Source organism: Meira miltonrushii (assembly GCF_003144205.1).
Source record: "Meira miltonrushii strain MCA 3882 unplaced genomic scaffold FA14scaffold_3, whole genome shotgun sequence".
Classification (NCBI taxonomy): Eukaryota; Fungi; Basidiomycota; class Exobasidiomycetes; order Exobasidiales; family Brachybasidiaceae; genus Meira; species Meira miltonrushii.
Window position 1 is genome coordinate 2,172,529 of NW_020289945.1, and position 13,946 is coordinate 2,186,474.

Here is a 13,946-nt window from a genome sequence, read left to right on the forward strand (position 1 = left end):
ATCAACACACGAGGTTCGATATCATCAATACTTAATTACAGTTGCGATCATGTATGTACAAGTGTAAGAAAGAGTATATAAAAAGAATACATCATACTTAAACAAATGAGGACTACATATCGGATGATGTCATCCTACGGGTTTCTTCTTCTTCCCTTCGATAGACTAAATCTGCTACGAGTGCATCATAGCCCGGGTGTGAATGACTTGGATGGCATGAACGATGGACGGGCGACTCTTCTGCTTCATTTTCTTCGATTGCCTGCTGAGCACTTTCATCGTTAAAGAATGATTGTTTGTTTGTCAAGGAATCTTCTGAGCTTAACGGACCAACATTTGTCGTGGCAGCCGTGCTCGGAGTGGCCAAAGGCTGTCTTTTACCACCAATACTTGCCGTAAGCGGATTAGGTGACTCCAATGAAGAACGTGAGAAAGTGGAATTACTGCTATTCATACTGTGTGCAACTGGTCTGCTAAAATTGAATCCATTGATCGATCTCGTTCCAGGCGTGGCCACCATTGCAGCCACTCCTGCCGAAGAGTTTTCATTATGCGTGAAAGCATTCGTATTTAGAGATCCTCCATAACTACTGCTACCTCCTTCTCCACTCAAGGCCAAGCTTGCCGTTGCGCTACCTGTCCCATGATAGTTTGATCCTGTTCCAGTAGATGGACCCGCACTTGCAGACATTTCTGCTGCCATTGCCGCTGCTTCCTCTTCGTTTGCTGCATTAAGCGCTTCGACCAAATTCTTGATCCAATCATGCTCCCTCATCTCAGCAGCAGAAGGTCTCTCGTACGGATCAATAACCAAACAATTACGGATAAAGTCAATTCCTAAATCGCTCAATTGGCCGGGTTCAGGTAAAGGTGGATGTTGCTGTGCCATTCCGATATGGAACATGATTGCCCATTCGTTGTCTAATTGACTCCATGGCCTCTTTCCGGTTGCGAATTCCAGCACAACGCAACCAAGACTCCAAACGTCCATCGCACCACGACGACCGCGAGATTCTCCTTTGATCACTTCGGGTGACATGTACATCGGAGTTCCCTGCAAACTAGCAGCAGCTTGAGGCTTACCATCGGGTCCTAACATTCCCGTTATAGCTTGAGGTCCTTTACCAGGTCTGCGACTTCGCTGGATCGTACGTGAATTCTTTGCGAGTACCTTTGCTGCACCAAAGTCAACGAACTTGATCACACCCATGTGATCTAACAAGATATTGTCTGGTTTGATATCACGATGGACAACGCCTTTGGAGTGTAGATAGACCAAACCATCAAGCATTTGTAAGGTGTACACTTGCATCACCATCTCATCTTCGATTCGTCCATGCTCCAATAATTGCGCCAGACTACCGCCTTGACAATATTCTTCAAAGATGTACACTTTATCGCGATGAACCTCTATTCCGTAATATTCAACGATGTTTGGATGGCTTAGCATTTCCATCACGCTCATTTCGTCCTTGATCTGTTTGTACATTCCAGGCGTAGAGCTGATATCTTGGAATCGTATCTCTTTGACGGCCATCAAGCCTCCTGAGTCTAGATTGACAGCCAAATAGACTGTTCCAAATGTACCGCCACCGATAAAGCGACCTTGTTGCCACCTTATTTGAATCCTGCTAGAAGATGATGCTAAGAATTGTAACCCTTGATCTTCAAGTCTGGTATCATCCAAAACTCTACCGATCAACCTTTGTTCTGCATCGATCGTATGACGAGCTTCATCCCATTCCATCACTTTTTGAACCCATCTCTCTTCCGTTGCTTGCATTCCGCTATCTGCTCTTCCCAACATCGGAGGAGCTCCTGCTCCGCCACTGCCAGCGATCAATTTAGCAGCAATGCTTCTTGATTCAGTATCACCCATTCCCGCTGCCATTTCCATAGCCTTGCTGCGTTCTGCACGCTCACGTTCCAAGCGTTCTTCCTCTTCTTTGGCTTTGGCAACGCTACTTCTTGCACCAAGAATGTCAAAGTGACTGATCAAAAGCCCAACACAGCTTGCCACCTTGCTTCGCATTAGCATGAAATCTTCTTCATTGATATCAAAGATGTAATCTGATTGAGTGATGTGCATCGCATTCTCTAAAGCTGCGACGGCAAATTTGAACGTTCTTCGATCCGAAGGTTCACAATCATCGCAAATGAAAGCAACCCAATCGATCGCCAAGCTAGCTAAAGCCAACGTCATTTGTCCACGTAGACGGGCTGATTCAATGAACGGCATAGCACGGAAACCTTGTTCAGCTGCCATTGCAAAGCAATTTTGGATCAAATCATCACAGTCTCCACCTTTGCTTCTGCCGATTCTACCTTCGCTGGAAGATCCTAGTTGTGGTGCTTGCTTCTCTTGTTGTTGTTCAGGATGCTCTTCTTTGCGACGGCCTCGCATGTTACGTCTGATCTTTGGGACAGCACGATTGATACTATCCGAGAGTATATAAACACCTTTGTTGATCCTGCGCAACTCTGCTTGAACGGTACTCATATGTGCCAAGCTTTCGTCAACAATTTCGAGAGGGAATGCAGTACCATTCTTTACCACACTCGGGCGTCGCTTTGATCGTTGTAATCGCTGATCTTCCGCATTGTCTTCATCTTCCTGTTGTAGACTGACGGCTGCATAATCAGCACCAAAAACGCTGTAAAGATGTTTCTTGCACATCTCCAGCCTTCGCTCAGGTCCATCAGCGATCAAGCGTAAACGACGATCTTTGAGATTTACATCAATCCTTTCCATGGCAAGCATCATCACTTTTCCGGTCCACATGAATGCATCACGAGGTGTCAAAATCAAAAGATAGCGAGGAGGTTCTTCATCGTCAGCATTTTGCGTTTCTGGTTTCGTGGAGTCTTTTGTGTTTCCCAAAGGATTCTTGAGTCCCATCGTTGCTTGATCGAACTCTTCCTCTTTGCCACTTTCGTCCAAATTTGAAGCGGCAACAGTCGTTGTACCTTGCTTCTTTGCCATTTGTGATGCTTCTCCTGCGGCTGTGGCAAGGAAAGAATCTTCATCGTGTTGACGTACACGATGCAAACATTTGGTGAACAGCTTTTGCACCAATTCGGGCTTGTCGTGCAGACTGGGTTCAGCGATCAAGTAGGTTCCCTCTGCTTCAAAACTTCCCGTTAACACCAAGAAGTATCCTGCATTGATCAAAGCTTGCAAGAATTCCGTCAAATCCATTCGCTCGCTGCTCGCAGTAACCCGACTTGCGAGCGGGATAGAAGCTGTAGCAGTGTTTGACGAAGTGGTAGAATTTGCTCCCTCTGAAGCGCTGATATCGATGCTATTTCGTCCACTGTTGGTATTGGAAGAATCTGTCGGAGATCGTAACGTGCTCAAATCGTACTCTGATGCATTTTCCAGTCGATTCCTGATATCCCTCGCGAAACCTAACAATTTACGACTGCGAATACGAACACTGTCGAAAACTTGTTTGATCCATCGAACCTTTTCGTCCAATGTCATCTTTACGTTTCCCCTTGTCAGTCCTCCTGCCACCGGCGGGCCACGAGGAGCATTTTGTGATGTGATTGGTGCGATCAGCCTTGCTGATCTTTCATCCTCTACAGCACCTTTGGCAGATTTGCGGGTGCTTGGCGCCGAAAGTTCTCTCTCAAAGTACTTGACGATCCGAATAAAGAGCTTGTTAACGATCTTTGTGATACTGCAAGCAACCAGCACGTCCGCACCTTCAATCACCTCTACTGCTGTGGACAAGAATCGCCATTCAGGTTCCAAAATTTCGGTTTCCTTGAAGAAGAGGCTGCCCTTCAGCTTATAGTTCAGTAAATCGAAGAAGTACTGTAATGCTTCACGAAGGACTGCGTCGTAGTTTGTACCAATGCAAGGTGGCAGATCCCATCCTCGCTCAGGCTGAGGAACCATCATTGCAGAATATTGCAGTTTGATACGACAAGCCAGGGCAATGGCAGCACGCAGATCATCAATAAGCGAATCGACAATGAGCACACTGGGATCTTGCAACTTTCCGACATAGTCCAATCGTACACGTAATGCACCTTCCATCAATCTGGTAGGAAAGTTAATCAATTGCACCAATTCCGGTTCAAATGAAGGCAAAGCCATTTCGCTAAATGCTGCATGATGGTGAATGATTGCATGTTTGGCTTTCATGATTAGTTGACTTAGCGTTCGTAGCGTTCGCTTTTCGAAAGTGGACTGTAGCGAATTCTCCTTGAGAAGTCGCTCTAAGAATGTCCCTTCCTCTAATTCGGCACGGAAAGTCTGATTGTCGTTGCCTTGATTGTCTGCACCCTCTTCTTGGAGCTTGTGCGTACTCAATACGTCTAATGATTGGCTTCCAGTCCATTCCTGTAATATTTTGATCTGTAATCGCAAGCTCTTGGTGACATTACACCAACTGTACAGACCGTCCAACCTGCGCTGGAAGCTCTCTTGTCCCCATTCAGGCATAATCTCAACAAGCTTTCGGTACGATGGAAATTGCTCTTCAGCGCTTTCGACGGAAGATAAAACGTTTTCGACTTCTTGTAAGATTTTATCCTTCTCTTCATCCGCATCCATTAGGTCATCACAAGGTTGTTTGAGTTCGCTAGCAGTTCGACAAGATTTTACTTCATCAACCACCTTTCTTAGCAAGATCGGCCAACCTTCATTCAATCGTTTCTCTTCGATGTCGGCAGCACCTTTTTGATGTCCTCTACCACGCAAGCTAGCACGAATATCGAGCCATCTTTGATACATGATTCGTCCTGGTTGAGAATTTGGCGCATCAGCAGAGATGATTCTTTTTGTCTCGGATTTCAAAACTTCTGAACGTAAAGTTGATTGAAGCATAGTATGCCATTCTAGTCGTTCTTGTGGCGTGATTGTGTTTTCCAGAGACAGGTCCGGTGGAGTGCCAAGCGGGGTATTGAGATCTTGTGGAAAGTTTGGACCTGGTGTCTGGAGACCGTTGGGTATCCCTAGCAATGGAGGACTGTTATCGTCGTCGTCCGCCAAATGCAGGGCGCCATTTGCTCTCCTTTGGCTGCGTGAGCTGGTGCCCCTTCTTGTTGATCGCAGCGGTCTAGATGGTTTCTGCGAAGATGAAGAGGCCGGCTGGTCGTACGATTCATCCGCAGTGACACGTACATCAGGCGTGTTAACGTCTTTGTTGGAGCCATCCCTAGAAGTGGCATCTCCTTCGTCGTCGTAGTCATCGTAGTCTCCAGATTCGCTACTACTACTGCTCAAACCCAAAGCGCTTTTCGACCTTGATCTGTTGGATGACTTGATAGCACTGTCTACAGACATTTGAACGTCTTTTCCCAACACTTCCTTTTTGAGGTTATTCCTTCGAAGCTTGGCACTTTCTCCACTGGTGGTATAAACGGATGAACCTTCCAAATCCAACTCTTCTGCATGATCTAGATGATCATCGTCAGAATCTAAGTAGGACTCACGTTCGATCATTTCGCGTTCTCTACGTTGAGCAGCTTCAAATGTTCGTTCTACTGTACTCTTTCCATCGTGTATGGATTGGATTGGCTCGCTCGGATCTCTATTTTCGGGCATTGGTGTGCCGAAAGAGACAGTCCTTCCTTTTGATGAAATATGTCGAAGGGAAGAAGATGATTTAGGAACAGGTCTTGGACCTATTCGCGTACCTAATCCGGCTGCTGGAATTTTGGGAGAATTGGAAGAAGATGATGGTAAGGCACCATTTCCGCTTAGGTTGGGAGAAGAGGTAGGCGAAGACCCTTGTTGAAGTCTGTTCCATCTTTTGCCATTTGTTCCGGTTTGTGTTATTCTTCTTTCTCTTCCCATTGATTCATCTGATCCTCTTCTACTTTGACTTGCACTTTCTCCGCCATCCTCTTGGATTTCTGTTTGTTGATCTTCATCTCTATGTTCGCTTTCTTCTTCTTCTAATTCTGTTAGAGGATCATCGATTGAACGCTTTGTCCAATTTGTATTGCTATCCATCTTTACTTGAAGATTGTTGGGGGAGACGATGAAGTTGTGTATAGCTCATGCATCGAAGACGGAGACGCGAAACAAACGAAAAAAAACGGGGATAAATGCAATCAAAGTCGAGTGGAGTGTGTGCTGCTTTATCCGTCCAACATGTTGAGAGGTTGTTGTCGTATGATAGGTATTCTGGGATGGAGACGATGAGGTGGAAGGTCTATATATACAATGTAGGATGAATGTTGTCAATGTCGTTGTTGCTTTTCGTTGTGTTGATTCATTTGATGACCTTGACACGCTTTCATTTAAACAAAAGTTAACCCCTCCATCACACGAAGCAAACACGGATAAGGTGCGTAAGGATATAATTTCGATCCACGCATGAAACACTCAGTGTAACCCTTCTTGTTTGGCTCACCGCATGAATCGGGTGAATTAACAGTCAGTCTACACGCGTACAGGTATAATGATTATAATATTCAGCGGCGGTTAGTAATTCTCCGCTATCATACTCATGCCACCATTTCACATAACAAACAATGATCTATTAACAAAACTACAACTCTGAATACAATATGATGACGAATCACTTTGATAAACGTTCTTTTGGTGTCTCACGTGTGGTGAATTCTCCCGCTTTGAATCGTTTAATAAGCTCTTGAGAAGGTTTAGGAATGCCTCCGATACCCAACCATTCTCTGAACTGGGTTAGATAACCTCCCGGTGGCTTACAATCTTGATAAATCAAATCCTTGTGATATAGAGGATAAGCTGAACGAAGCCAGAACATGAATTGCCAAGAAGGATACATTGTCGTTTGTCGTCCTGATTCAGCATCAACGTACCAGGTACTGCAATTGTATCCGTATACCATCTTTTGATAAGAAGTGGATTGTGCCCATACAACTTCATCTTCTTCTGCTTCTGTTTTGCAGGTCACTGTTGCACCACGCTTGAAAGAGGGATTCTTGGCGTCAAAGATGAACGGTCTAGGAGTTTCCAGGATAGGTTGCATGACACGAATGGCAAATTGTGCTTGACATTCAGCAGTGAACATGAATGAGAAATGACCCGTTCCACTGTTTGTTCCCATTCCCTCAAAGAAGTTGGGAAAGTGGGAGATCATACATGATCGATATGTTTGAGGTCCTCCGTTTTGTTTCCAGTAATCTTGCAAATTGACACCGTTTCTGCCAACGATCTTGAGTGGAAAACCTGCATCTTTAATTTTGAAACCGTTTGCCAATACAATCACATCTGCGGGGTATTCTGTTCCGTCTTTTGTGATGACTGTATTCTCTTTGATTTGAGTCACATGTGAAGTGACTAAATCAACATTTTGACGTTGTAGAGATTCGAGGTAACCTGTATCAAACACTCTTCTTTTGCATCCTGGAACGACTTCTTCTAACGAAGGAATGATTGCTTTGTGGTATTTCTCCGGTGCTGTCTTTTTGGCATATCGAATGCATTTAGCCGCAAATCTGTTGCGGAAGAATGTTCCCAAACGATGTCTAAACATGTTAAGCATGCTGAACTCCAGAGCGAGTGCAATTAGCCAACGTTGAACTTTGTACAATCCTGGAACGTATAACAACATCCAACGCCAAAGTGCGAAATCGAATGGATCATGCGGTCTTTGAGCATACCAATGCTTAGATCGAACGGCTTGATTGACTTGTTTTGCTTCTTTGGCGATTTGTGGTACAAATTGTGCTGCACTACAACCATTTCCGATCACAAACACATTCTTATTTGCCAAGCTGACACTGTGATCCCATCTGGCAGAATGGAATATTGGTCCCTTGAACGATTCGTTACCCGGGATATCGCAATCGTTTGGAATATTGAGATGTCCTAATCCGGTAAATAAGATCTTGCAGAGGTAATGCTTTGGTGGTGCAGATTCTGTTTCATCATTTCCGCCTTTGATCCCTTTTGCGGGTCTAGTATAAACATGCCATAGACCCAAGTCTTCATCCCATTCAGCCAAATGAACTTCTGTGAAGAATCTACTTTTACGTGTGAGATCGAATCGGTCGGCTACTTCTTGTAGGTATGTTCGAATTTCATCGTGTAAAGCGAAGAAAGAAGACCAATTACGTTTTTGTGCAAAGCTGAAAGAATACAGCGGGATGGGGATATCGCATCCTGCTCCCGGATATGTATTACTCCACCATGTTCCACCGATACCACCTTCACGTTCTAGAATCAAAAAGTCTTTTTCGTTTGACATTAATTGTAAATGACACGTTAATGCCAAACTTGTCACTCCTGCTCCTATTGCGATCACATTGTGATATTCTGCCGGAAGTGACTTGTAGTCTATGTTGTTATTCTTCCTTTGTACAGCCATTTTGATAGATTGTGGCGGGAAGTGAGATTAGGGGACTTCTTTGATTCAGCGTTTAAGTATGTTTTATTGCCGAGAACAAAGTCACCGAGTTGATTCCCAAAGCCGAGAATTGAGAAAAAGCAAAAGGATCTGCACTTAAGCTGCCTTTCCTTAGCTTCTGGATACGCTTTCAACTTTCACTTTTAATTCGGGAAGAATGTCTAGTAAGACAGCAGCCGTGCCTTAACTCTGTGCGCCCGCGTCCATTAAAGAACCCCGCCACCACCCCGCACAAAAATACTCAGGTCAGCTAATCAATCCCAGAGTATGTACTCGGACTTGGGGCCGAATTCCGTTTTATCATGACGGAAGATGGAGTATAATAACCATTGTAAGAAAGTAGAAGATGATGATAATGCTAGTAAACTATTATACAAGATGAAGCAATTGAACACCGTCCATTTCCCCAAGAATTAATCCACTTTTCCATACGCCGGCAATCTTTGTGAATGAAGGGAAGCATATCTTGCTTGACGACGCAAATAAGATACCAATAATCCGATGAAAACGATCATCAAGCAGAATGAAGTGAATAAGTGATTTGACACCCACAACAGACTATTTTCGATAAAAGATGCCGTCTCACGTACACCACGATCCAAATACGTTCTACTACTCTTTGCACGAACGCCCTTTCCTTTCCAGATCAAATCCAATGCTTCAAATATTTGATCATTGTCCAACCAATTCACTTTCTGATTAGATGCATATGGATCGACGAATCGTGATGGTAAATCATAGTATTCATACCGTGATCCATCAGCCAATAAGATTCTTGGAACTTGCGTTGGTTTGATCGAATAATATTTACGGATTGCAGTTGCCCATCTGTCTGCATCTATCCATGCAAACAACAAATATTCACCTTTTTGTTCTGCATTTTCATTGTGTACAATTACTTTCTCTTCAGCTTTCTTGCGCCATGCCAATGCTAATTCACGTAATGAACGTAACTCTTCATCCCTCATTGTCGCCCCTGTTCCTGTTCCTTGTCGCCTGCCGCTGTGATACACATCCGAAAGGGCTGCAAGAACGACTGGTGTATTTTGTCGATTATTGATCACTTCGCTAAACGTATTTCCCGTCACTTCTACAATACTTGGGAACCTTTCAGAATCCAGCCATGAGGTTATGCTGGTCTGTAGATCCTTTCCTTTTGATCGTTCTTCTGATGGATGTAGACTGGCTGTGGGGGTGGTGTCATCGTGATCTTTAAAGACGAGCAAGCCGGAAAGTGCGTTTGTTCCAACTGATGCTTTTGATAGCCTGCTTCGATACCGTTGTATCAATTCTGCATCCGATGATCGATAGACATGAACAGGTGTGGTGAGCAAGATACGTGAAGCACGTGTGACAGCGTCCACTTCCTTCTCCGGGACACCTTCTTCGTGTAAGTAGAGGAAGAACACTTCATCATTCCGCGAGATATCATGAATCTCCTTGGCGGAAATTTGTCGAACGCCAGAAGCACTACCAGCTTTCAAAGCCCACGTTCTCATCGCATCAAACGATCTGCCTCCACGATATTCCGTTGATTCACCATCGTTATACATTCGTAGCGTTGGGAAACCTTGAATAGAATAAGAAACGCAAACCGCATGATTTGCTTCACAATCCACTTCTACCACACTGACTCTGTCCTTGAGTGCTTCTCCAATTTGACGAAAAGCGCCTGCCATCGCACGACAGTGTGGACACCAAGGTGCAAAGAATTTGACAAATGTAGCACCATGATTCTCGTTCTTGCTTAGAAACTCTTGTAATGCTTGCTTATCCTTTACAGCTTCGTCGATGCCGAACTGTAACACTCTTCCCTGCGGATTGGGTCGTTGGAATACTGTTGGTGGTGGTGGGACTGGAATAGCTTGCCCCTTGATTGTATCTTGCTTTGGAGGTACGATGGGTGCCTTGTTTGCTTCCTTTCCATCTCCAGCGCCAGCGCCAGGAACGGGAGCATTTACGGCTGGATTACCATTACCAGGAGCAGCCTTGGGATCATCAACTGGTGGCTTTTGTGGTCCGACTATTTCGGCTTGTGGTTTTGGTCCAATCTGATCGCCCTTGACGTTGGCTGCTGTTGAGCCGGTAGAAGCTTCTAAGGGATGTGCAATATCACTGACACCCTTTGATTTACGATATGAAGCTGCTTCTGAATCTACAAATGCGGCCAATTCTGTATATTCTCGATTTCCAGTGAATTCACTTTCGGTTTGAATGCCATCTTTGTATAAGCTCAACTTTGGGATATGCGTCACACCTTCTCGAACGCATAAAGCCTGTTCTGCGTTACAATCCACTTGTGCAAGCGAAAGAGGAGCGTCTGGATATCCTGTTCGTAGGATGTCTTTGTTTGACGTTAATTCTTGCCAAATTGGAGCCAGCTCTTTGCATGATTGTGATATAGGTGTATAGAATTCTATAAACCAAGATCCTTTTCCGATTTCAGTCGTCCAATTGGCGCTTGTGAGAAGGAGAGAAGATTCCACAAAGGCGGAGAGTGTACTGTCTTTTGTTGGAGCAGGGAAGGCATGAACGAATTGACTGAAAAGAAGGAAGATGCTGGCCAGCATGTATGACTTGTTAGCCCTTCTTGAGGCTGCACCCCAGGACGAGGTTTGAGAAGGTGTCATGACGAACACCGCCTCTTATTGTGATGATTTAGGATTGTGGATTGTTGAAGGAATTACACTTGATCGATCATCTACAATGTTTTGTGTGTCATGTACAATGTTGCCAAGGAACATGAATCTTAATAGAAGCCAAACCATGCAGATTCTTGCAGCACGGTTCCATGGAATGATATAATCACAATATTATGTAAGCATTATTAGTAAGCCTCGCTTGTTTTTCTCTGCTTTCAAAGAATGCGAGCTTAAGCAGGCGAACGCGTTTCTTTTTTTGTCTCGGAGATTGAGCTCGCTTTAGTGATGCCAGGCACTTTACCTCTTTCGGCCTCTTTTACCCCAGACTATCGCCTAATGATTATTACCGGTCATTGAGTTGAAGTGCCGGAATGTATGCATGCCCATCAAAGATCATTTCATTCCAATTATTTGGATAAAGTGTTGTTCTTTTGCTCGCTTGATGATCTCGCTATTATGGTCTGAGACAAAAGGTATATAATCCATCTGCATTCCATACAAACTACTTTACTTCACGCCACCACCATCTCCTCTCCCATTCTAATCTAATACACCCCTCTCCATAGAATGTCTTCAATCGGTGCATCTTCTGCTCCTGCTGCTGCCGCTGATGGCATTGGTGCAGTGATGACAGAATGGAAACCACTTTCAACTCCTAAATCTGGTGACCCAGCCGCTCGTGTTACACTTCCAATTCCAATCGGACCGCATGCAAAACAAACCGAGAAGGATATCGAAGCAGCTCGTGCAAGAACTGCATTTGATCCAAAGAAAATTGAACATATCTTACGTGATGGCAGAATTGATAATGAAACCCGTCATTTAATGATCAAAACTTTGGATTCGGATGAATTATTTGGAAATTGGAAAAAGCGTATGTTCCATATGAATCGTGAACAAAAGATGGCAATGTCTCATTTAGCCTGCAGAAGATTATTGGAAATCGCAGCAAGAGATGATTGGGATACACAAATGATCATCGAAGCTGCAACAAGTTTGGACTTGCAATCTCCCGTCACAATTCATTGGGTTGCCTTTGTTCCCGTAATTATGGGTCAAGGTTCTATGGAACAAGTAGATGCATGGGCTTCTCGTGCAATGACACATCAAATCTTGGGATGCTATTTGCAAACTGAATTGGGACACGGAACAAACGTGCAAGCATTAGAAACAACTGCAACATACAACGAATCAACCGAATCTTTCGATTTACACAGCCCAACTCTCACAAGTACAAAATGGTGGGCTGGTGGTTCAGGTACAACGGCCACACACGGAATCGTTCAAGCTCAATTGATCATTAAGGGCAAGAGATACGGACCTCATCTTTTCTTCTGCCCTTTACGGGATGTTCGTAGTGGAAAGCTTTTAGATAACATCGTTGCAGGTGATATTGGACCAAAGACATACGATGCCTTTGGTGGATTGGATAATGGTTGGGTTCGTTTCAACCACGTTCAATTGCCAAGGTTCAACATGTTGTCCAAATTCGCTCAAGTGAAGAAGAATGGTGAATACGTTCGTCCTCCATCGGACAAATTGAGTTATGGTGGTATGATCTTCATTCGTAGTCAAATGATCGATCGTACAGGATGGATGTTATCAAGAGCACAAACGATTGCAACACGTTATTCTTTGGTCAGAAGACAATTCCGTGATCCTGATAGCAAAGATGCAAGTGAATCAGAACGTAGCGTTTTGAGTTATCCTTCTTTGAACAGAAGAATGGTGCCGCTTTTGTCCAAGAGTTACGCTTACATTATTGCAGGACGTCATATGCGTCACCTTTACGAGGAAATGTCTGCTCAATTGGATCAAGGTGATACATCTTTGTTGGCAGACGTTCACGTTGCATCTTCAAGTTTGAAGGCATACTGCACCAAACAAGCTTTGGATGGTATCGAAGAATCACGTCAAGCACTAGGTGGGCATGGATTCGGAGTGTATGCTGGTTTCACTTCCATCTTCCCTGATAATGCACCTGCTGTAACCTATGAAGGTGACAACTATGTGCTCGCACAACAAGTTGGACGTGCATTACTCAAAAACGCCAACGGACTGGAACATGATCCAAAGAACACCAAATTGACAAACACAACAAACTTCTTGAACGCTTTGCTAACAAAGGGTGCATTACCTTTGCAAGTTCCCACAACTGCTGCTCAATGGCGTCAAAGATCAGTTTATTCAACTGCTCTTCAATTACGTGCTGCACGTAGAGTTGCCGATTTGGTTGCCGAGATCAAATCTGGACGTAGATTTGTTGATTTAAGTTGGGATTGCGTTGAAGTTGCACGTAGTCATGCAGAAGTTGTTGTTGATATTTGGTTTGCCGAAGGAGTTGAAACGGATGCAGAATCATATGGAAAACAAGAATCTGAATGGATTCGTAAATTGGTTTGTTTGCATGCTTTGATTTCGTTACAACGTGATATCACTCCTCTCGTTTTACCTTCTTCAACCGGTCGTGGATTGGCAGATTATCCTGCTGGAACGGCAGTTTTAACACCTGAAAGTGTTTTATCATTGGAACAAGCAGTTAGAGAATTGGTTGAAGAACTTTTACCTCAAGTGATTGGTTTGACGGATGCATTCGGATGGACAGATTGGGAATTGGCATCTTCTTTGGGTCGTTATGATGGCAGAGTTTATGAAAGTTTAATGGCCGAAGCAGAAGCTAATCCAATCAATCATACACGTAAATCAGATGGAGTCGATAATGCAAATGTTGGTCGTTACCAATACGGAAGTACGGAAACAGGCAGACATGTTGCTGAAACATGGAGAAGACATATTGAGCCTTTATTGCGTGATGCAAATGCACGTTCAAGCGATGATCCAATTCGTGGAGATGGTTCTAAACTTTAGATGGTTGTGATATAGATTATGTTCTGCAATGCTAATCCCTTATAATACCGCAGTGAATCCGTTGGTTGATTAGCATGCATGGAAGATC

At 44.1% G+C, this 13,946-nt stretch overlaps 4 protein-coding genes across 4 annotated transcripts; 1 reads left to right on the forward strand and 3 right to left on the reverse strand.

Annotated features, from left to right (window-relative positions):
- Window positions 1–16: 16 nt before the first annotated feature.
- FA14DRAFT_148229 (uncharacterized protein) lies at window positions 17–5,809 on the reverse strand (the record flags this gene model as incomplete). The annotated part of the gene is made up of 4 exons (XM_025497372.1): window positions 17–465; window positions 598–3,243; window positions 3,316–4,979; window positions 5,112–5,809. 4 exons carry the CDS (start codon window positions 5,807–5,809, stop codon window positions 113–115), a joined length of 5,361 nt encoding a protein of 1,786 aa, XP_025354360.1. The 3' UTR covers window positions 17–112.
- A 440-nt stretch (window positions 5,810–6,249) lies between these two features.
- Window positions 6,250–8,330, reverse strand: FA14DRAFT_68115 (FAD/NAD(P)-binding domain-containing protein). Its single transcript, XM_025502695.1, has one exon. It carries the CDS (start codon window positions 8,307–8,309, stop codon window positions 6,540–6,542), a length of 1,770 nt encoding a protein of 589 aa, XP_025354361.1. The 5' UTR covers window positions 8,310–8,330; the 3' UTR covers window positions 6,250–6,539.
- Window positions 8,331–9,352: 1,022 nt separating this feature from the next.
- Window positions 9,353–10,918, reverse strand: FA14DRAFT_123949 (thioredoxin-domain-containing protein; the record flags this gene model as incomplete). Its single annotated transcript, XM_025496611.1, has 2 exons — window positions 9,353–10,336; window positions 10,415–10,918. Coding segments are annotated over 2 exons (1,488 nt in total), but the record flags the coding sequence as incomplete, so codon positions are not given.
- A 699-nt stretch (window positions 10,919–11,617) lies between these two features.
- On the forward strand, window positions 11,618–13,858 carry FA14DRAFT_123491 (acyl-CoA oxidase; the record flags this gene model as incomplete). Its single annotated transcript, XM_025496579.1, has 1 exon — window positions 11,618–13,858. The coding sequence occupies one exon, from the start codon at window positions 11,618–11,620 to the stop codon at window positions 13,856–13,858; it is 2,241 nt and encodes a 746-aa protein (XP_025354363.1).
- Window positions 13,859–13,946: the final 88 nt, after the last annotated feature.